General features: G+C 36.1%; 1 protein-coding gene across 5 annotated transcripts in view; it reads right to left on the reverse strand.

The window, feature by feature from the left end:
• Positions 1–239: 239 nt before the first annotated feature.
• FGF14 (fibroblast growth factor 14) overlaps positions 240–22,503 on the reverse strand; it is a 381,047-nt gene continuing 358,783 nt past the window's right edge. For all 5 annotated transcript variants that reach the window (XM_041478310.1, XM_041478309.1, XM_041478311.1 and 2 more), the window contains 2 exons: positions 9,536–9,734; positions 240–7,013 (listed from right to left, as the gene is read on the reverse strand). In XM_041478310.1, the coding sequence (XP_041334244.1) occupies positions 6,877–7,013; positions 9,536–9,734 (336 nt within the window). In that variant the 3' untranslated portion in view covers positions 240–6,876. The remainder of the gene's footprint in view (positions 7,014–9,535; positions 9,735–22,503) is intronic.

The following is a 22,503-nucleotide window of genomic DNA, read 5'->3' on the forward strand; positions in this document are numbered from 1 at the left end:
CAATGTTTTTATATTAGTAACTTTTAGGATTTTACTCTTAGAAATCACTGTTCAAGATAGATTGCCCTGTCACACATGGAATTCACTGAATTTAACTGCTTTCATAGAAGTGGGGAACCTGAAGTCAACTGACTTGAAAAATCATCTGTGTTATGCAGTAGCTTGGTCTCAGCCAAAGATGTTTGGACAATGTCAACAAAGTAATTAAAGTTTTAATACAGTAAATACAAACAAAGCAGTGGTATGAACAAAAATTTTATTTTTATTTTCCAATGGTGAAATGCTGCTCAGTGTGAAATTCACATTGAGTTATGAACGATGCACAACTATTGGGACTTCCCTAACTTATTTACATATGAGTCTCTTATTTTTTTGTACATGTAGTTTTGGCAGCCCTTGAATTCTTTAGAGCAAAAAAAAAAAAAGAAATATACATTTTAGTTTCAAAAGTGTTTACATTTTGTGAAACCATGATTGAGCAAGAAATTGATTAAATGGCTCAAAAATACTTCTTTTAGATACCAAACTTTAACATTGTGGTTTAGGTGCCAAGGTCCTGATTTTTGAAGAAGTGCATGACTCAGAAATAATAAAACTATGTATTAACAGAAAAAAGTATTTCCATTATTACTCTAGAAATTACTTTTCTTTTAGAAAGGACAGTTTCGAAATAGGAAAGTACAATGGTAAATGGGATAGAATGCAAAGTTTCAAATTAATTTATTTAACTGCATTATTATTCCCCCGTCCCATATAGCTTGCTCTTCAACTACCACTTTTTTTTCCTCTTAACCTCTATTCTTTCTAAAAATGAAGTTTGTGAAGCCCATATTCTCAGGGAGTACCATTACCAAACATCCAATTTACATATGAGCTGTGCAGATAAATAACTAGACATACATCCCAAAGCTGCTAGCTACTCTCTTACCAGATAACCAAGTATCAGGCAGAATTCTAAACTGTATTCATAACACATAAAGAACCCTCAAAGTAAAATTCATCTTCAAATTTTAATTTATATTTTATACTTAAAACTCTAAAACTCCATGGAGCTCAACCGGAAAATTTTCTTAAGTTTTAGCATATATGCATTTTGCCAACCTTAGTGTCTGGAGAGCACGAATTGTTGCTTTTATTTATATTTATGAATAATGAATACCACTGACCTGAATCATCTCATAATCACTGGGTTTTCTGCATATACATTCATCTGCTGAATCAGAATGTAAACAACGAAGGATACAAAGTTCTCCTTGCTTTCCTTCCATTTATATTTAGTACTGTATTAAGAAAATACTACATAATCAAAACTCTATTCTGGTGTCAGTAGATGCTTTTGACTTGTTTTCATGGCATCAAAACATCTATATATACTGTAGATCAGCTGTGGTATTTCAGGTACTCATTCATATATAAAAGAACAATTCTTTAGGTGGTTCCAGTGTTGTATTTGATGCATTTTTGTCACTTGCTTTAATTTAAATTTCTATACTTAAAGAGTATAAAGTAATTTTTACTTTGAATTTTTAATACCAGTCAGCTCCAACCTTTTTGACTACTGGATGGATTATGTAGCCATAGCATTTCAAAAAGGGTTATGCCAGTTGTTTTTAACTTATATGTGGAAAAAAATCGGAATATCTAAGACAGCTACTCTCCGTGGTTCCTTTAAATGCAATTATCAAACAAAATTGTGCTATTACTATAAACCTTAAAGTATTAACTCAGACTACTAAAAATGGAATGTAGACATTAATTATTTTCCAATATTTCTTTTGTTTCCTATAATGTTGCTTGAACATTTCCCCTGCTCTTCATGCTGAGGTAACTGGTGATGTGACACCCAGCATATCTGTTTTGTGGCTCATTTCCTCTCTAGAAAAATGAAATCAGAAGGAATAAGATTATTATTCCACATATTTGAATATAATAGCTGTACTAATAATTTTTTATCTTTTTCCCTTATGTCATTCCCTGTGATGGGAATTCCAGATATATAAACTGTAAATGCAGGAAGAGGCATAAGGAAGTGAAACTTACTGCTTGATTTTTCATTGCTAGTGACTGTAAAAACCTGCTTCCAGGCCTGTGGCAAAAGGCAAAACCAAATTGGATAAAAGGGGACTTCTTACTGATTAGATTGATAAAGCTTATAAACAAAAATATATTATAGTCTTGTTTTCTTCTTATGTGAGAAAGAACACAATCCAGAAATGTGCCAGTGCTTCTATAATAGACTTGCAGGATTACACCTATTGTGTATAACATATCTGTAATATCACCTATAAAAAACCTGTGGATTAATTTACTTCTATAATTTATTAACCTGCTTGTGATTTTTTTTTTTTCTACTGGCTATATTCTTTCTTAGAAACACATAGATGCATTTGATCATGTAGCTGCTCTCACTTTTCTGATATATTGTCCTTGCTTCTTTGCAGAATGGAATCTCACTTTGTAGCTAAATGATACAGCTAAATGATACTGGGATGAAGGAAGCTAAGTTGAATATTTCTGACTAAGTAATTGAACAAAAAAATTTATTACATCTTTAAAAAGAAGTCATAGCATTTGCATTAGTCATCACAGAAAACAAACCCGGTTATTAAACATTTTAGAATGCATTGCATGAAATATGAATTTATCTAAAGGGCCATTTAGAAGAAAAAGAACCTTCTTATGTAGTCTAATTTTGCTTCCATTCCCATTTGAATGTAGCTGAATAATGTAATCTTTATAGCAATAAACAGATAGATCATCATGATACGCTTTTACTGCATGGACCAAACTGGCTGCTTTCATACCTCATTGCTTAAACTAGTTTTAAACCAAGACAAAATGTTTCCCCATATATATGTATGGAAAGCCAGGGCTCTTAGTATTGTTTCAGGTATATACCATAAGTCAAAGTGAATTGCTGTACTTTATATCTGGTGAAGGGGAGGGCCTGGGAGGGGTTTATTAAGAACCAACATTTATGAAAATGACAGTATATTACAATATCAATTGAGAATGGCTAAAAAACCCAGAAAATTAAGCAAAAGTTGTTATGTGAACTACAAAGCACTTAAAAGGAGCTAGAGACCCTTCCATAGGCTCTATCATGTGAGCAATCTCATAAGGATTCTTGTGAATTGATAAAATTTTTTAAGTACAGCAAAATGGTGCTTTGTTGAAGTAGTTCATATCTCTTCAAAAGTGGATCTCTAAAACTGTGCAGGTGTGACAGATTTTGCCAAATAGAACTGTAGCTGAAATACAGATCAAAAAAGAGAAGAAATGACTTTGTGCGGTGTTAACATATAAAATGGCAAGATGAGGTTAGATTTCAGTGTGAACAGTCTCTCAGAGATTAGAGAAAACCCAGAAGAACAAAATACAATGCATGCATGCAAAAGACCTGGAACGCTGCAGATTCACGGACAGCTGCACATGTAAGTACAAAAACCCCCATCTGTAAATACAAATTGATTCCATCAGGTTTACTATACAGTACTTTAGTAGTAACAGACAGTTGAAAACAGCTTTCACTTAAAAGCAAAATTAATTTTAGAGGGAAGAAAATGGTGAAGTCTCATCCTGGAGAACAGCAAGAGAGGTATTATATTAAGGAGCTGAAATTTTCTTTGGCATGATAAAGGGGGAGAACTGAGTTTGCCAACCTATTTACATGAAGTTTCACCATCCTGTGGCCAGTGAAATGATGCTTTGCACAGTCTACTTCTTACATAAACTATTCTGTTGGTTTCCAGTATGCCTTCATATAAATGTTTTATTCATCATGTTGAATCTGTGTATACAACAAATAAGAATAAACACAAACTATACAATGCAGACAAACTCTTTGCATATATGTATGTAAATTTTTAACACTGACCAACAGTTCTTTGACAGACACAACCTACAACATGCAGTTAGTTCATCCTTGTCATACTCTTCCCATGCAACAGATGAGACAAGACAAAATTAAAGGGAGGAAACAAAGCACAAAGATACCTGTGTAATGTTTAAACAGATTGTAGAAAAAAATGAGGACATTAATTCATTGGATTAAACACTCATATGAATTTAGCCCACAGAAACAAAACCAGAAAACAATAATTAAAAAAAAAAAAGGCAAAAAGCTGTATTTCCAGTATGTACTAACTGCTTAAAGAAATTAAATCTGCCCGTAATTATAGCCTCCCAAACTGGTTCACAGATCATAGTTACTCAGGACCAAAAGGTTAATGTTGAAAACAATGTTTATGCAGGATCAGGCAATGAACCAGATCCTCCTTGCATGGCTCAGCCTCATCTCCAGCCCTGTCTCTGCTCAGGCTCTTACACTGGGTGTATAAGAAGATAGCTGAATGGGACATGAAGTCGTGTATTCCCTCCTCATGAATCAGGTGAGAGAGAAAGTAGCCTTCAGCTGTTTTATCTTACTTGAAATATTGTGAAGTTCTCTCTTACAACTGCAGGAAGGCCTGCGGCCACGGCGGGAGCTGGCCGCCAGCGCAGCGCCAAGGCTGCTGCCTCTCCTGGGTCCTGCAGCGCAGAGCAAGCCCCCTGCTCGCCATCTGAGTTGCTTTGGTTTGATTTTGTTTTCTCAGGGATGGTGCACAAATCCCACTGGACCAGATGGGACGAGAAGGGCGCACCAAAGTTTTTAATAAAGTGTTGTTTTCCCTGCGCACACAGATTTAGTGCTAGCAGGCAAGGGCACAGTCTTAAGTCAAAGTTGCTTTGCATTTTTATCACAGTTTTAGATTAGGTTTGTATTTTTTTTTTCTCTACATGGATAGAGGGCTTCATGCTTAACTCATTCCCTCCCTAGAAAGACCCAACATCAAGCATTACCTTGCTGTTCTCATATCAGACATACAAAAAGAAGTCTGATCTACAGAAAAAAGAAAAAGTTTATCTAGAATTTAGCAGCTTTACAGTAGCCTCCTTGAAGAGTGCACTAAATGTCGCTTATAAAACAGAACACATTTGAAAATTAGTATGAAGAATTCATTCAGACTGAATGAGACTGTTCAGCTGAGACAGGGCGTTTGAAATAATCAGCAGTCTCTGTCAGGGACTTCAGCACAAAGATGTGATAAAACAAATTGCCAGAAACACAGTGCTAAAAAAGGAACGGATGGTTTCCTCTTTTTGTCTTAAAATATCAAGGTAACAGCAAGAGGCCAAGAGGGTGTTGCCACACAGTTTTCCAGACTGAGATACAGTTTGATCTTTGCTGCCATTTCTAAGAAACAAATTCCTTCTTAATCATACAGAGAGTGCCTATATTTTTCATCTTCTGAAAGCCCGTGACTAAGTGTGCAAAAACCTCAGTGGCACCTCTGTGGCATTCTCTAAATCTTTCCCTCGCCCTCCTTCATCCCCCGCAACACTGGCTTAATTGTTCACAAGTGACAAACTCAAAGGGTTGATATTGTTCCTGGTAATATGATTCAAGGCTTCAATTTTATGATGTTTTTGATTTCTTCTAGTTTCATGTAGGAGAAAGTACAGTATATAGAGATCAAGGCAAGGCACCTTCAATCTAGCAATTTGGTGGGCATGTTATCCTAGGAAGCTGGGTGGAGGTACATACTGGGATATCAGTGAAATACATAGGACTGGACTTTGCATGCTTAGCTAAAAATAAAAATAAAGTTTTGTAATATGTCCAGTTTTAAAACGTCTTTTTTCAAAACACCAGAAATATTAAACTATAATTTGTAACTACCCTTTGCATTGGTGCTGCAAAAAAGAACACAACAACATCCTTGCCCATGCTTTGCTAAGTAGGTGTGGGATTCAGCCAAAAATAACAATGGCATTAAGTTCAGTTCCTTAAAAACAGGAAAGGATTATATTTGAAATGGATTTAGGTAGCGCAATTCTGATTAGTCTTACTTTTTTTTCTTTTATTGGTGGTGGTTGTTTTTCAAACAATGAAGATTTAGTAGATGAAAAATGAGCCTTAATTCAGGCCTACAAGGCCTACAAAATTCTTTGGACCCACTTTTCCAAAAATGAGTGGGTCTTGCTCGCTGGGCAAGGCAAATGTTACCATTACCAGTAAGCCTGTGATATGTATAAAACACACACACAAAAAGAAACTATAGGGGGATGCCAAACACACGTTTCAGAAAACTCCCCATTGGTTGTGTTTGACACTCTTCCCTCCACTTTAATGCCAACCTCAGAAGCACAGTATCTGTTACTAAAGAGTATTCACATTTAATCAATATTTTAAGCCAGAGACAATTATCCTATTCTTTATAGATATAATTTTTAATAGTAGATTTTTGAAGGCTTCCTGATTCCCTGATTGCTTTCAAAACTAAGCCACCGGCAACACTTAAGTTATAGAGAAACACAATCCCTGCAAAAGGTCACAAACAGTGGAGCGAGCAGCCTTATAAAAAAGGGAAGAAGAGAAATCCATAATAGCACAGGTTTACAGCATCTAACTAGAAATTACTTGATTATTTGTGTGCTACAAAATAGAACTTAAACACATGGATTTTGCTGAAACTGGACTCAAAAAGGGATTATGGGCAATTGTCAGCAGGCAAGGTATCAAGTGTACTTGTGAAGTATGTCATTCACATGAAGTGTCACAGTCACAGAAAAGATATTAAAAAGGCATTCCAATATCTGGTAGGGCATTCCATGGTCTGAGTTTAGCTGGTTCATCCAGGTGTCTTCTCGTTGTGGTGGAGCTACATGTTGAGATTTATCCACTTGCAACAACTCAGTTCAGAAACAGGAATGGGCAAGCTGGTGACTTGCCACAAGCTGATCCACAGACACGGCCGAGGGGAAGTCTGGCAAGGATAAATCGCTCAACTGTACTTGGGACTCAGTAAAGTCACAACACCTGTGGGGATCTGGCTATGTCGTCTTGCTCTTGTTCACTGGTTTGCCTCCATTCATTATTGCAGATGCACTTGTGCTTTTACTTGGAGTTACCCCAGCCTTTGGCACTGTTTCTCCAATATCATGCAAAGATGGTTCTCGGTACATGGCAACTGAGGGGAAGGAAGAGAAAGGGAGAAGCATTTTAAACAATGTATCGCATATGAGAGTTCATCTCAAATAGGATTAATTTTCTATGTTCCTCTTGCATACCAAGAGGAAAAACTGTTTAATTTGACAGATGCTGGTTTTGCACCACTGATAGAATTGCTTGACCCTCCAAAATTCTCACACTTCTGCATCTGACTGAAAAATGCAGTAGGAAACTGCATTCTTGCTTGTTTAATGGATACTATATCTTCTTGGAAATGAAAAAACTAGTGTTCTTTCTTTGCATAAGGCACACAAAATCGTACATGTGTATACCCATGTATATGTATGTACAACCCTTAAATAAACATTAAATAAACATGCAAGCTTTTCGAAGTAAAATGTGTTAAGATATATGGTAATTAAAAAATGGGATCATACAATACAGTTGTCTAGACTTAAGTGTTCTTTCTTAGTCATAGATTACAAGACTAGGTTAGGGTCCAGTTCCACAAAGTTGCATATACATCAGTCTTCCAAATCTGAGGAATTTGGCCATGGTCTTTTCTTCATGTATGCCCTGAAGAAATGTCCAGGATATGTGGAGAGTACAAAAGTTGTTTGGGGTTTTTCCTACCTCATTTCCAAAAACATATGCAGTAGCCACTGATCTCCACTGAATGTAGAAGTGCAAAAAACTCCAAATTAAACTATTAACTGAATTCTCAGAGGAATTAGAAGTTTTTTCCTTGGCTTCAGTCCTTATCTAACCACTTCAAATCCTTTGAGGGAAATACATGTATTCAATTACACAGTTCAAGCATTAAGCTGCCTTAATGATTAATGCTCTTTGATAATTCAATTTCATTTTCCATGTCACTCTATCAGGTAATATTTCCACTTATACCTAACTTCAGTTGCATTTATTTATATCAGAGCAATGTTAAAAGAGGTGTCACAGCAGTCAAAGGAATTAATCATCACACTGATTTCCAGACTGGGTGTGTGCTACCACAGAGAGCACAATTCCTTCATCCCTTGGCTAATTAGAGTAGGAGGCTGGAGCATCAAAGTACTGACCTTGATCTTCAATGGTGTGAAGTTTCATAATAAATGTAAAGGGCCCCATAGCATAATTAACTAATCAAATACTTGTTCTAACATTTCCAGTGGCATAATCTAAATCCTTTTATAGCTTCTTAAAGACAAAAATTAAATGTCTTCTCTAGAGTACATAAGGCTGGTTATGATCTATATCTTCATAGTGGCCCGTAAATGTATTTAGGGCATTTAGCTGATTAATTAAAAGAGCTTGGTGAAATAACACTGTGACCTACAAAATTATTGCATTGAACAACATGAAATGGAACTATAAAGTAAGGAATTATATAGGAGAACTGTCATATTTGATGATTCTCATAGGCAATGTAAATCAAGTTATTTCTAAGCATTGTCTAAGCTATTTTGATGAAGTCTGATCATCCAAACATTATTTTAAAAAAGTAACTTCTTTCCTAGTACATAGGAATTTGCATTGCTTTTAAAAATGCACTGGCATTCCCTCCCTATAAGCCTTAATATAGAAAGATCAAGAAATAAATTATTAGTACTGTTGAGAGCTTATGAAACAACTGTAAACTTTCACAAGACAGGAAAAGCACAAAGGCATCAACCTGACTTCAAATAAACATAAGTTTATTCTGCTTCTTTCCTTATGATGAAACTAAAGTACTTGACAAACTGATCCTTCAATCAAAAATTTTAAGTTAAATATCAAAAGAAACTAGACTGCTAACCAAAGCATTACTCAGATATGTGTTTTCAGATGGTAAGAAATGAGATAATTTTCAGAGTGACTATGACTGCTTTCAGAGGCTATGTGCAAGAATTAGAACAATAAGTAGCGCCATCAGGACAAGAAGCAAAAGGCAGCATATAAATACATACATATGTATTTATGTATAAATACATAGGCTAAGACAAACGTTTCAAGATATTAATGGATTTTTCAGAGAATGTGACATCATTTTGGTGTGTAAGATTACTGTGATTGTTATTTGCTCCTATCTTGTTTTAAAGGCCAACTTACATTATACCACTTGGCATAATAATACATCATGATTTATTTTATAGAGAGACCTTTGTGTTTTGGATTAGAAAGCTTTTACTTTAAAATGCTGACATTTCATCCATTCCCTTTATAACTCCCAATCTTCAATATTCATTATCTCATTTTGCCTAATGAAAGGACTATTTTCTCACTGCAAGCTTCACAACAGTTTTTGTCCCTAACAATGAAATATTTTAAAAGCAACACAATGCTATTCCACAAAAGATTTCTTTTCTTGTAGAATGACCACTTAGTCCCTGGAAAAATGTTTTTACATATGCCTTTTGTAGCATCACTACAGGGAAGCACAAAACTGCTCCATGAAACTTCAGGAGTGGCATTGGGATTGGCCCCTGTGCAGTAAGGGCAATTTGGAAACCATTCCCTCTTCTTGTGACGTATATAGGAGTCTGCTAGAGATGGACTGAGCCTCACCTTCCAATGGCTTGGGTAGAAAATGAGCTGCTGGTTTTGTTTTCTTCACTCTGTTTCCTTTCATGACCTGCCCTTCTTTGTTCAGCCCCAAAAACCAGGCCCTTCCGGACTCCTGTTGTCTGTAGAGCATGGATGAGTAGATTACATAATAATTTTCAAAAACAGACTCCTTGAATTTGCACTCTGGTGTAAAAAGTTCCTGTGGGAAGAAAAACAAATGTTAAATGGTATCTCTAAAGTGCAGGATTTGTTATGTTAACTTAAAAATACGTAGTGGTAAGATTTATATATGATTTAAGATTCTGCTTTATGTAGAATCAGGAGTTCTGTCTTTGTCTGGAAGACCTCCAGTGAACTTATTTCACTTCCCATGCATGCCTCAGTTTACCCATCTGTGCAACAGAGATAGCATATTTTTAAAGTAGAAAGAAAGCCACACAGGCATAAAAGTACTATTTAAAATACAGGCATAATTATTGTTATTATGCTTTTTCTGATAGGATGGCCTTATAAAGATTAAGAAGGTCTATGCAAAAATAGCATTAATGAGATAACAGTTGTTCTGTTTTAACTGAATGCCCTCTCATTTAACATAACTAATATTTGATGCTTAAAGTGCTGCTACCAACATATTGTAATATCCAGCATTCCCTATAGTCCAGGAAAATACTACCACAGCGAAATACTATTCTGATGTACAAATTTCTGGACAAAGAATGGTAATTCCTACTGCCATCCTCAGCATTCATTCCAAAACTGCATTTTTTTTTCAGAAGTCACATTCAGTAACAACAGTTGTCCTAAACTCTGTATAGGTTAATCTAACCATAAACGTCTGTAGTCCAGTAGCTAAATAAATAAATATATATATGTAGCTAAATAAATAAATACATATATATATACACATATATAGTAATAATACAAGTAACTAACGAAATAAACAGTATGAATGTACATTGAGATAGAGATTACCAAAATTCTTTGAAAAAACCCAGCAAGTTAATAATCAAATAAATATACATTTAAAATATCACAAGAAAATAGGATTCTTTGTGAATGTGATTTTCCGTCTGTGGACCCATCTGCTGAAGCCTGTAGAAGAAATAAGACATAAAAGGAGGAGGTAGATGTGGGAAAGAGGGAAGTAGCTTGCTAAGATTTCAGAGCTCAAAGTTCTCAGCTCTGAATATTCTTTATATTTCTTTTAGTTATCTTTCCCAAAAAGCAAAAAAAAAAAAAAAAAAATCTGGAAACTTCACATCTTTTCATTTCTCCATTCACAGTATTTTTTTCCATTTCTTTTTGTTCCTGGCCCCATGCAGTACTGAGTTAACACTCAGCAGGCAATGTATTTTCAGGGTCTCTATGCCATCCCCAGCTGCCTACATATTGTAAGAATTTCACAGCTGTTTCTGCCACAGATTTACTTTCTGGAAATCAAAGTCCTTTAAGACACAGTTCCCCATACCAAAAAGCACAGATTAAAGACTTTTCTGAACGTGCACTGAATGTCACTTGGTGCACAATCTAGTTCTCCTAATGTGGTGGGGTACTTGGTATTTGTACTGCCATGGATTAAGTTACCACCTGTAAGCAAAGCTGTCTTGATGAAAACCAGGCATACTATTAGCATTTCCAATCTTTGAGCTTCACATTATTAAAAAAAAAAAAAAAAAAGTATGTATTTTATGCTGCAAGAAACTAGAAGCAGGGGACAGCTTGGAAATAATTCGTGAGCCTGCCCTAGAACAGGTTGCTTTGGCTGTGTCAGCTAGTACACTTAGTGTCTACAGGTCAGACTCTTACAGGATGCAAAAAAAATTTCTGAATTGTGCAATGGGCATCTTTTTGCACTACCACATCTTTGCCCCCCATGTGTACAACTGCATACCAACTGCATATATAGGGATATGTATACATATACATGCAAAAATACAAAGAGTCTGTACTAGAAGCACTGAATACTAAAGACAGGAAAACACCTTAACTGCACCGTCTCCTTTGCCATGGGGCTTTTTCTCTCTCTGTTCAAAACTTTAAGACATCTGTTGTTTGTGTTACTCTCCTTTCTCCTCCACTGATTTCAAGTCACAGTAGGGCTCAAGGAGACTCAAAATAAAACCAGAAGGCAGGGAGGCTTGCTAGAGGGAATGCCTGTTAAAGCCTAGCACAAGCATTTACATGCGAGTCATGTTCCTTGGCTGTTGAAACAGCAGATGCTAATCAGGAAATGCCTACACAGCTCTCCTTATTGCCTACTTCATTGAAAATGCTACCCCCTGTGTTCCCCATGAAGTTTTACTTCCTTGTAAAGCTCAATTACCATAAACACTACTTCTTAGCCAATACTGACATTTTTTGTGCTATAAACAAAAGCTGTTTGTCATTCTATGTTCCTCTGTACTAGAGCTGCTTGGCTGCCTCTAAACACTACTTGTATGTTTTCCCTAACAATATCCATTACAGTACTTAAACAAGGTTCCTTCAATTCATATCCCTTCCCTGAATCAAACCAGTCTTTCCTCTCTCATTTCTTTGGCATTGCAGTAGTGTTTCTGACAGTCACAGTATATGAAGTGGTAGGGATTTACTTTACCAAGTAAAAAAAAATTATGTATAGATTATAGCAATGCAATTACTTGCCTTACTTGGCTATTCCTGGTTGCAGACTAATAGGCTGGACAAACTGGCATCATTACTACTATGTAGTTATAAAAAACATAATAATACTCTGTGGGGTTTTTTTTTGTTTGGTTTTTTTTTTGTTTGTTTGTTTGTTTGTTTTTGGTGGTTTTTTTTTTTGTTTTGGGGTCAAACCCAAATACTGTATTCTGCCTAAAACTACTCCAGATAGGAGTAGGTAGGACAACAGCTTTGGACAGAGTTTCCATTCATCCAGTATGTTAGTAGGCTATTCTGCCTGGGTTAAACTCTCAGTCAAAAAGCCCCTTAAATATCTGTTACTTTAAAGCAGACTAATAGTTCCAGCAGTGTGGGGAGTATTCATTAATGAAAATTAGGCACTTGACAATTACTATACTGAACTGCAGACACCAGTTCCTCTAGGGAAAGAGTTAATCAGAAGACTTCTGAAATGACCCCTTCCCTGGGGCTCAGGTGAAATTGAATATTTCTAAGTTAAGAGTGATGCCTAAAGTCTTGCCTCAGACACAAACTCAGCTGGCTGAAAATCGCTATTGTATTTTTTACAGTAAAGTAACCATAACACCTAAGGTGATGGTTTTTCATGTACCCAGGTCAAATCTAGATCTGCATATCTTAGCCTTAACCCAGTGAGAACTTCCAGAAAATTACTAATGTGCTAACACTGACTTTAAAAAAATAATCCACAGGCGACTTTATTTAAACCTGTTGTTGGGGTAGAGGCAGTACAGAATGTTTTATAAGGGAAACTGAGTGGTGAGGACACACCCCTAGGCTACCTCCCTATCTGTGTCCAACCTGAAGCAATCCAAATCTGCATCTGGCTGACATGAATAATTTAGATCTTCCCTACAAGAATGACTTTTTGGGTTTTGATCCCAGGACATTTTGTATTAGGAAGTAAAAGAATAAATTGCAAAGCCGATATGACTTGCAAACAAGAACTTGTGCTCAGGATTTCTCTTTCAAGTTCAGAGCCCAGATTTAACCTGTAGTTTTATATAAAAAGTGGTTTTATCCTGTCAAAGAAACATTTGAGAAATAAACTGTATACCAGCTGCCAATTTTCAAAACCCCAGGAATGGGTTTTGGCTGTGAGGTGCAATCTGATACAGCTTCCTGGGTCCCAGAGAAGTGAAGGTTGTTTAACTGCACTTTGCTGAGAAGAATTTTCACTTGGATATTTCTCTAGATTCTCATCAAATTTTTGCTTGATGTGAGTACTATTTGGAGATATTTTAATTCTAGCTGCAGTAGCATTAATTGCTAATTAAAGATCGTGAGTTCAAGCTTGTGGAATCAACAGTTCTGTCATATTGCAGAGTTCTTAGTTTTGGAGGCCCCACAAGCATTGCCAAATCTTAGCATTATAGTATTCAAAATGATGGGGTTTCACCTCATGAAATCATGTGGTGGTATCAGAATCTACTTTCATATAAGAACAAAACACGAAAGAAATAAAAAGATTCATTATCCACTTTTCAAATCTGTGAGTTTCTGAACAAAAGAGCTCAGGTTACTTGTGGTGTCAACACAAAGATATAAGGGGTTGTTGGAAAGTAATTCAGATGACAACTGAGATGAATTCCCTACCAAGTAATGTCTTCCTGTCAATCAAAAGCTGAGGTCTGACATGATGAAGCTAAGCCTCAATGCCAATCAATAGTATGGCACTGTAGCAAGTGGCTGTAATTCAAAATCAAAGTGCAGCAAACTTCGTTGTCCCACAAGCCATTGAGTAATTGAAAATATTTGAATGGATTAAAAGTGCAACTTCCCATTGCCATGATTTCACAATTTAGTGTGTTCAAGTTAGCTAGCTTTAGAGAAGTTACACATATCCGTTCTTAGTCATGACCTTTCACTCAAAATAAACCCCACAAAGCACAGAATTTTCCTATTCCAGTTCTCAGAAAGAATATACTGTGAACCACAGAGTTACAAAGCAAAACTAGCATGACAACACAACTAGCCACATAGCTTCCAGATATTGTTTAAAAATTAAATGGACACCTGCAGTTTTAATCTATATTTCTGTTCAGTAAATCAATAATTTAGTGTCAGGACTGAACAAAAAGTAACCTTTCATTGCACACCACGAGGGACAGGGTCAGATTCCAGCTCTGCAATGTTCAGCTGTACCAACAATAAGGGCTTCCACAAAAGTTTTCTACCTTCTAGTCCTGAACCTTTATACCTCTTTAGTTTTGTGTTTTATTCTGAAATATATGAAAGAAGGGCATTAGTTACAGCTCACAGAAGTGATAAAGGTAGCAGATATCCTCCTGAATTGTAGTCAGCAGCAGACAAGGAGGCAGCAGACTCTGCTGGAGATGGGCACAACAGGACTTGTTAATCAACCAGGGAGCAAAAGCACAGCTGTAGGCTGGACTAGCTGCAGCTTCCCCTTGGTGCCAGGCAGAAAACACAATTGCAATACCAACTCAAAGAGGTTGCCAAGCAAGGAACAGTCAGGCTAATCAAGCACTGTAAAAATCCCTGATACTATTCATTACTTGCACATAAAAGTACAGGTTATGGAACAGGACCTCAGAGCTTTTGAAGTACAGTCCATGTGGAATCTCCCTGATGCAAACACCTCACAATCCCAAAAAAAACAACACATCCAATCAATGGTATCAGCACAGGAGGTGGTGATTATAATTTTTTTTTTTTTTTTTTTGTAGAAATGATGACAAAGGATTCTTAAGGACAGACTGGAGAAAGGGCAACACAAGCTTTGTGGAAGCTTATGCGAAATTTCTGCAGAGAGAGAAAAGCAGCACAGAGTCAGCACAAAAGTGTTTTGAGAGCTAGTGGATAGCAACACGGGAATAAAAAAAAAAAAGGAAATGACATTTTAATAGTGGATAGAAAGGTTGGAAATGACTCATGAAGACTGGCCTTAAGGTTGAAAAGAAGCAGTCTGCTTAATGAGGAAAATGCACTCAGAAGAGAAATAAGTTAAAATAATCAAGGTGGGAAATGAACTTTGTGGCAGAGTTCTGAATGGAGACTGTGGGGGTAGCACTGTAATCCTCAGTGCAGGAGGGGAGGATGCTGCAGTGATCAAAGTGTGAAATTATGAGATCCCAGAAAACAGCTGCAGTGGGGTGGAACAGCAAAAGGCCTTGTCACAGACATATTTGTGCAGCAAAACCTGTAAGATCAGGAGGCTTCTCCTGCACATGGCACTTGGAATACACTTAAATTGATATTCCAATGACTTGCTGCACATTGAATTAGGTGAGTTAGACTACCTTCTTACAGTAAACCTAATTGACAAATGCTTGTATAGGAAAACAAAAGACAAAAAAATCACATAATATTTCTGGTCCATAACACCAAATTTTCTCAATGTTTAAGATGGCTAAGAGTCTGCAGTTTGAAATCATCTTGTGCATGAGGTCCTCTTCAAATGGCAGAAAACACAGCAACACATGATTACATACCTCATGAATTAAGGAGAAATTTATATTCTATTTCCTGCAGGTTGAGAAGACATTTAGTGTATTTGGGCCTAAAAAACCCCTAATACAAACATATTTTTTAAACATCAGAACAAGAACAAGCAAACTTGGCAGAATTTTCTTTGTGCGAACTGGCCAAGTAAGATACCAAGGAACACAAGACTTTAGCTGCCACTGCAAGCTTTGCAGTCAAATTACTAACTTCAAAAGTAAAGGCAGTAATAGCTGAACCTGACAATCCTATAGATATCCTATGAAAGCAGCAAACACTCACAGCCCCTTTCAAACACCTTCCACCATTTTCTGACAGAAAATTTCCTCAATAAATGACAACAGCCAGAGAACACCATTATTGTCTCTTCTAAGCTAATATTATTTCTACTTCTGAAGATGACTAAACATGGTCTTTAAAAAAGAAGAAAGTTATAAAAAGAGGATTTGCTATTATGCAGGTAAAAATCAGGGATGATTCTTGCTGGTTGAAGAATCAGTGAGAGTACATTAAAATGTCAGTGTGTAAAAGAAAACTTTTAGCTATGATTTCTGTATCTCACTTTCAAGTTCTTTATAGATGTGAAAATGTGGCTATAACTGCTTATGCAGAAATAAAACACTTTTGACTAAATTTTGGCAAAAGTCAATGTAAATTAATGTTATTGCAAATATTAGCACTTAACTAGGATTCTAATTAGCTGGGATATGAATGGCAGTATTGATCATGTAGCAATTCTTTTATTCATGTACATTTATCAGCACCTCAAATAAGGTCATGAATAAAATTCACATAATATACATAAAGATAAGCTAACAAAAAATAGTTTGAACAGATACCTGTGTGTTTAAGAGGATCACAGAATCACCAAAGAGTTAAGGTTTCAAGGGGCTTCTGGAGATCATCTAGTCCAACACTGTTAACACTGATCAAAGACCAAGTTTGGCTTAATTTTATGTCCAAATTGGAATCATAAAATCATTAGAGTTGGGAAAGGCCTCCAAGATCATAAAGTTCAACCTTTGACTGAACCCATGTCAACTAAACCACAGCACTAAGTGCCACATCCAGGCATTTCTTGAACACTTCCAGGGATGGTGACTCCACCACTTCCTGGGCAGCCCATTCCAATGCTTAACCACCCTTTCAGTGAAGAAATTCTTTCTGATGTCCAACCTTCCCTGGTGCAGTTTAAAGCCCTTTCCTCTTGTCCTGTTTCTGTTTGCCTGGGAGAAGAGGCTGACCCTCAGCTGCCTACAACCTCCTTTCAGGTAGTCGTACAGAGTGATGAAGCAAAAACCAGAATATAGCGTCTTGGTCTACAAAAATTTCCTTACTACACAACATATAGGCTACCTTGCTTACAACTAAAAGCTATGGCCATATTGATCTATAATTTATTAAAAGCAATAACACTTTTTTATGGTAGGCAGAACACATGCTCTTTCATAAACTTACAATCTGAAAGATGAAACAATGTCTTATAAAAGAATATTTTAAATAATAACTGCATGAATGATACCAAATTACTACTTATATATACTAGCCAGGAGAAGTCCTATATTTCTCTCTCCTTCTTACACAGAAGCTACTATTATGCTACAAGCAGTGCTCTGGTATTAATCTTCTTTTGACCACTATCTGCAATTCATAGTCATCAAGTCAGTGGGACACAGCCGAGATAGAACAAATTTCCTTGAAATAAGCATTTCTGATAAATGTTATTTAAACTTGGACAATTAGCCTCAAAAAATGAATTAATGTTTGTGAAATGCAACCCATCATGAAGATCAGAAACATAATCCTCACACTGGGAATGAGTGAGTAGTTGTTTAAACACAAGAGAAAGTTTGAGGCAGCAGCATGGAAAAGGTTACTAATTTTCAAAACTCTTCATGACACTCATTCCAAAACTAGAATACTTCACTAAATGCTCAAGAGTAGAATCACTAAAAAAGTGCTGCTTCCCCTGAATAAAAGAAGCAAAATTTATTTTAGAAATATTATTGAGAAGCCAAATTTGAACCTATGGGTTTGGTCTGGGAACAGTCTGCAGCCCACCAAGAGCCATCACATGTTATAGCCTATGGTCAAGTATCCCCACAGACATATGAAGGAGAGAGAAGTTATTTTCTGCTTCATTTCAACTCTGAACTTTCACAGAAAAGTGTAATTTTTGGCTTGGATACATCTTTGGCTTTAAAGGAAACTCATCCAGAATCCTTGTATCACTGAAATGAGATATTTGTTCTCCCAGAGCATAATCTCCTCCCCACCTAATCCTCAGCATCTACCTTCCCTTAAGATTCAAATATGCAGTAAAAATTGCTTTAAGGCTTCAGCTTAAACACCAACAATAACTCCTTGCTGTATCAACACAGAGAGACATCTTTTATCTCCTGTACAGCATCTGTGATTAAAGTAACCCAGTATCAATAAGAAAGGCAGATGCCCCAAGGCATGACTAAGAGAAATTGCTTGTATTGTAAGAAATATTTCCTTCCAGTACTGTCATGTGGGGTTTTGGAGAAGAAGATGAGTAAACCAGCCTATATTTGATGGTCACTTCAACTCAGAACAGCCATAATTCATCAGCTTGCTGACAGCACCAGGCTCTCATCTAGAAAAGGTCAATGTCAAGGGAAAAATGGGACGGCACTAAATTAAGAGACTGAAAGGAGGATTTAACAACATAGCTGTTGAAACAAACCATGATGGGCTGGGGAAGAAATTCTCCTCCAGTTGCCCATCAATTCACCATCCTGTCCCTGGATGAATAATGCAGGAGGAACACAGAGATACTCAGTCATAGACCAAACCTTTCCAAGTGACAGTGGAATTTTTTGACACAAGTTTATCCAGACATTTGCAGTCATTACTGTAGACAATATTCTGCAATGTAAATGTCCCACATAAAACAAGGTATAAAGAAAAACTCAAAAATAGCTATTGAAATGGCCAAAAAGAACAAAGGAGGATGACTTTTTCTAGTTATTTACAAGGAAATTTCTGCTCCTCTCTAATACACTGAAATATTAGATTAAAAAAAAAAAAAGATTAGAGATTTTGCCACTATTGTGCAACATCAGATGGGATGGTATATTTTCATATATACAGTGTTTTTGTAGACCTCTCTCACTATGATAGTATACATGTTCATAACTAAGTACAAATGCAAAAGTAAACATAAATAGGTGCAAATTTAGAGGTATTTTTCAAGGTATAATTTAGGCTCTTTCAGTTCTACATGTTCCTTCCAAAAGATGTGTGAACTTATGAAAGTTCAAAATGGGTGTAATTTACAAGCTGAGAAGCTAGAAAAAGTTGCAAGAACACTCAAGCTATATGAAGTGGCCTACTTTAGTGTACTCTTTTCTGTTTCTTTTTTCTGTGCAGTTGTGAGCCTGTTTTTCTTGCAGCCTTTCTTTGCAACCTGTCAGTGTATGAATTACACTGCCTAAAAATCAAGTATTATAAAAGACGGGCTGGAATAAATAAAGGTCAGGAGGGTAGGTTTTACGAAATTATAATTATATTATTATTATTATATGACATTCTTGCAAATGTCTCTTTCTCATTCTTTTGCTGTTTTACACTCGGTGTTCTTAAGAAGAACATGAAAGGTAAATTCAGAGGAACCTGAGCCTGAGGAGACTTTTACAAGGCAAAACTATTGTGTAATGAATGTCATCACATCTCTGAGAAAATGCAGTAGCTAAGTCTTCTCTTAGTTTCACAACTCAGTGCAAGCTGCAGTCAACCACTAAATGCTGGGAAGCATAGGGAACAGAGGCAACTTTAACAACAAACTTTGACTGTTTGTTACTTAACTCTTGTTGTACAGCAAATATGTGTTTTAGGAGAAGCTACCAATTTCTTCCTTCTTTCATTGTGCATCTTTTTACCCATCTTTGTTCTTCTTCTTTGAAAGAACAACCAAATATTCAACAGGCTTTCCCCACTTCCTTCCAAAGCAACTTTCACATATGGACACAAAGGGCTGTAAATCCATTCTCTGTTCTTTTTCTTTCTCTCCTTTTCCAATGAGAGGATAGAAAATGATGGACATCAAACCAGGAAGACAGCTGAAACCTGACAGGCTGACAAGATCTTAAATATTCTGTACTGTTTCCTGTTTTATGCATTTTCATTCTTTCATAGAGATAGATGCCTATAGTTCCTGTTCCACAGAAAAATAAAAAGTTAATGCCCATAGGATGGGGCACCCAACAAACTGCTACCTGCCATGAAATATCTGTCCAGAAAATATAACACAAGAGCAAACTCGCCTGTGCTGAAATTAATAAATGTAAACAAAAAACCCTAAAAGTCTTTCTAGTATAGGAAATATTAATATATATATACATAAATATACATATATATGTATACATAAAATGCAAAAAGCAATATTCACTTAAAATATTTCAGTGCATCTAGAGATCTAAAAATATGTTTCTATTATTCTTTAATTTTAACACATCTACATAATTGTTAATTCAAGTATCCATTATCAGAAGAAACTGGAAGTACAGAGACTCACACCAAACACTCAAAAACTGTATCTGAATCAAAACTCAAAAACTGAATCAGAACAAAATAAATTCCATTATGTCTCCTGTTTTAACTAAACACTTAATGGGATATAAAATGTCAGCCACTAAAAAGTATTTTTGTGGAATGGTATCACACCATTAACCAGTTGGAAAATGTGAAAAGAAACAAGTCAGACACTTTTGGGTATATGTTTATGTGCTAAAACCCCAGAAATTTAATGTATCTCATTAGAAGGGAGATGATTACATGCAACTCCTAACACACTCAGCAGTGATGTTTGTTTTTGTTATGGATGGGTAACTCCAAGGTGGTTATAGCTACATCCTGATTTCAGATAAAATTCCTCTTTCAGCAGGAAACTTTTAAGTGTTGATTATGTACAAGATGAATATAGATGCTTGGAAAAACCCATAAAGCTACAAAAATCAGAGTGGTAGCAAAGGGTTGTGGCTTTTTATTTGCAATACGCATTGCAGAACAAAAAACAAAAACAAAAAACAAACAAATACAAAAAAACCCCAACAAAACAGAGGGTTGTGGCTTTTTATTTGCTTCAGTGTTGCAATACGCATTGCAGAACAAAAACAAAAAACAAACAAATACAAAAAAACCCCAACAAAACAAAACAAAACAAAAAAGTAGTTATATCAAGTACTTTTCATAACAAGAAACAAAGCAAGATTTTTATCCAGAACTGCTGGCAACTGTGTTATAATCAATGCCATTACTTACTCAATGTGCTAGAAATCTGATAGTTTCTTAAAATATCAGTTGTATCAAGCCACTAGGTAACTCATTGTCTATTATAGGATATTCCTATAGCCATCCTGAGAAAATCAGCACTTAGTGTTGCATGGACACAACACATTTATTCTAGAGCCGCTTCAATCTATTCATGAACTATCCTGGTGAATAATGAGATGAAAATACAAAGTTTTAACCCTTTTAATCTACTCCTGAGGAAGGCAGGCCATAAAACATTACAGCTTCTTCAAAGAGGCTCAGCTGTTGTGAATATATTTCCAAGAAAACAATGAGGTTTTATTTGAGATTACAGTTGCTTTTATGGCTGCTTGGAATTTAATGTACATCACTATGTACAACTATGTTCCTGAAAAAATGGAGGATCTTCCTCTTTGTCAACATGGCAGTAAAAAAGCATTATCTATAGACTTGAGTGGCTAATTGCAAGGATAAACTGAGCTAGAAAGCATACATTACTATTGAACTGTGTGTAAAAACAGTTGGAGGATCAGAGTCAAAACTCTAGCCAATTTCAAACCTTAAGGTGACCTGCAACCCGCCCTCAACTTGTAAAAGGGACAGAATGGGTCAACATATTAACATGGTCCCTGCTATATCATCTGTAAGAAGCAGGGACAAACTGCTAAATGCAAAGAAAAGACCATTTTAAGGTCTTAGAAACAGCGTCTGATTTCTAAAGCAAAAAGAGTGAAGGTGAAAATATCAGGTATTTTGATTTTCAAGTTTCTTGGAAGCACATTTTTATACTGGTTCCCCAAAGCTGAGCAGAGTTTTTGTATGTTCCTGTCACAAGAAAGGTGTGCATGAAGCCATACTGAAAATTTTGAACTTCAAGAAATAATTCAAAAGAGCTGGAAAGAGGCTGACCTTCAGCCACTGAGTTGGTGAGCCCCAGCTGATGCCTGGTGATTGATGCCTCTGTAGTCACCCTGATCTCAGCTGCCTCCTGAGAGCTTACAAGATTGTGGGACTTTTTTTCATCTTTTAATATTTGTGGATCTACATTCCATTTTTTTTGTCCATTCCCTGCAAGTCTTTCAACAACCTTTTGAATCTTTCTCCCCCAATAATCAAACCATCAGCATATTAAATTATTGCTACAGGACACACGGAACTCCTTGTCCTGAGAATGCCATAGTGATTGCTCACCTGTTTCTATACCTGTATATACTGAGGAATGTAACTGTTTACTTTGACCTTAGGTTTGACTGCCTGCTGCTACTTTCATGTTTAGAGCTATAAACATGCAATTTGCTTATCCTCAGCTTTATCTGCATTTCAATTTCTCCCTTTGTCCTAAAGGCATTGCATGACACACATTCATAAAATCTATCAAAATTACATGTATGTTCTGCTGTTATTCCCATTGGATTATCTCACAAAGTTCTTAAAAAAAGCAAAAATACTGAAGGACCTGTGTTTAGACCTAAACTCTTGTTCCATTTGTTTACATTTCTCTTAGCTTCTACCTTTATACATTGGTCCAGATAGATACAAGGAGTCCCATGTGAGTCTGTGAATAA

The sequence above is a fragment of the Pyrgilauda ruficollis genome, unplaced genomic scaffold (genome assembly GCF_017590135.1).
Source record: "Pyrgilauda ruficollis isolate IOZ18807 unplaced genomic scaffold, ASM1759013v1 scaffold44, whole genome shotgun sequence".
Lineage (NCBI taxonomy): Eukaryota > Metazoa > Chordata > Aves > Passeriformes > Passeridae > Pyrgilauda > Pyrgilauda ruficollis.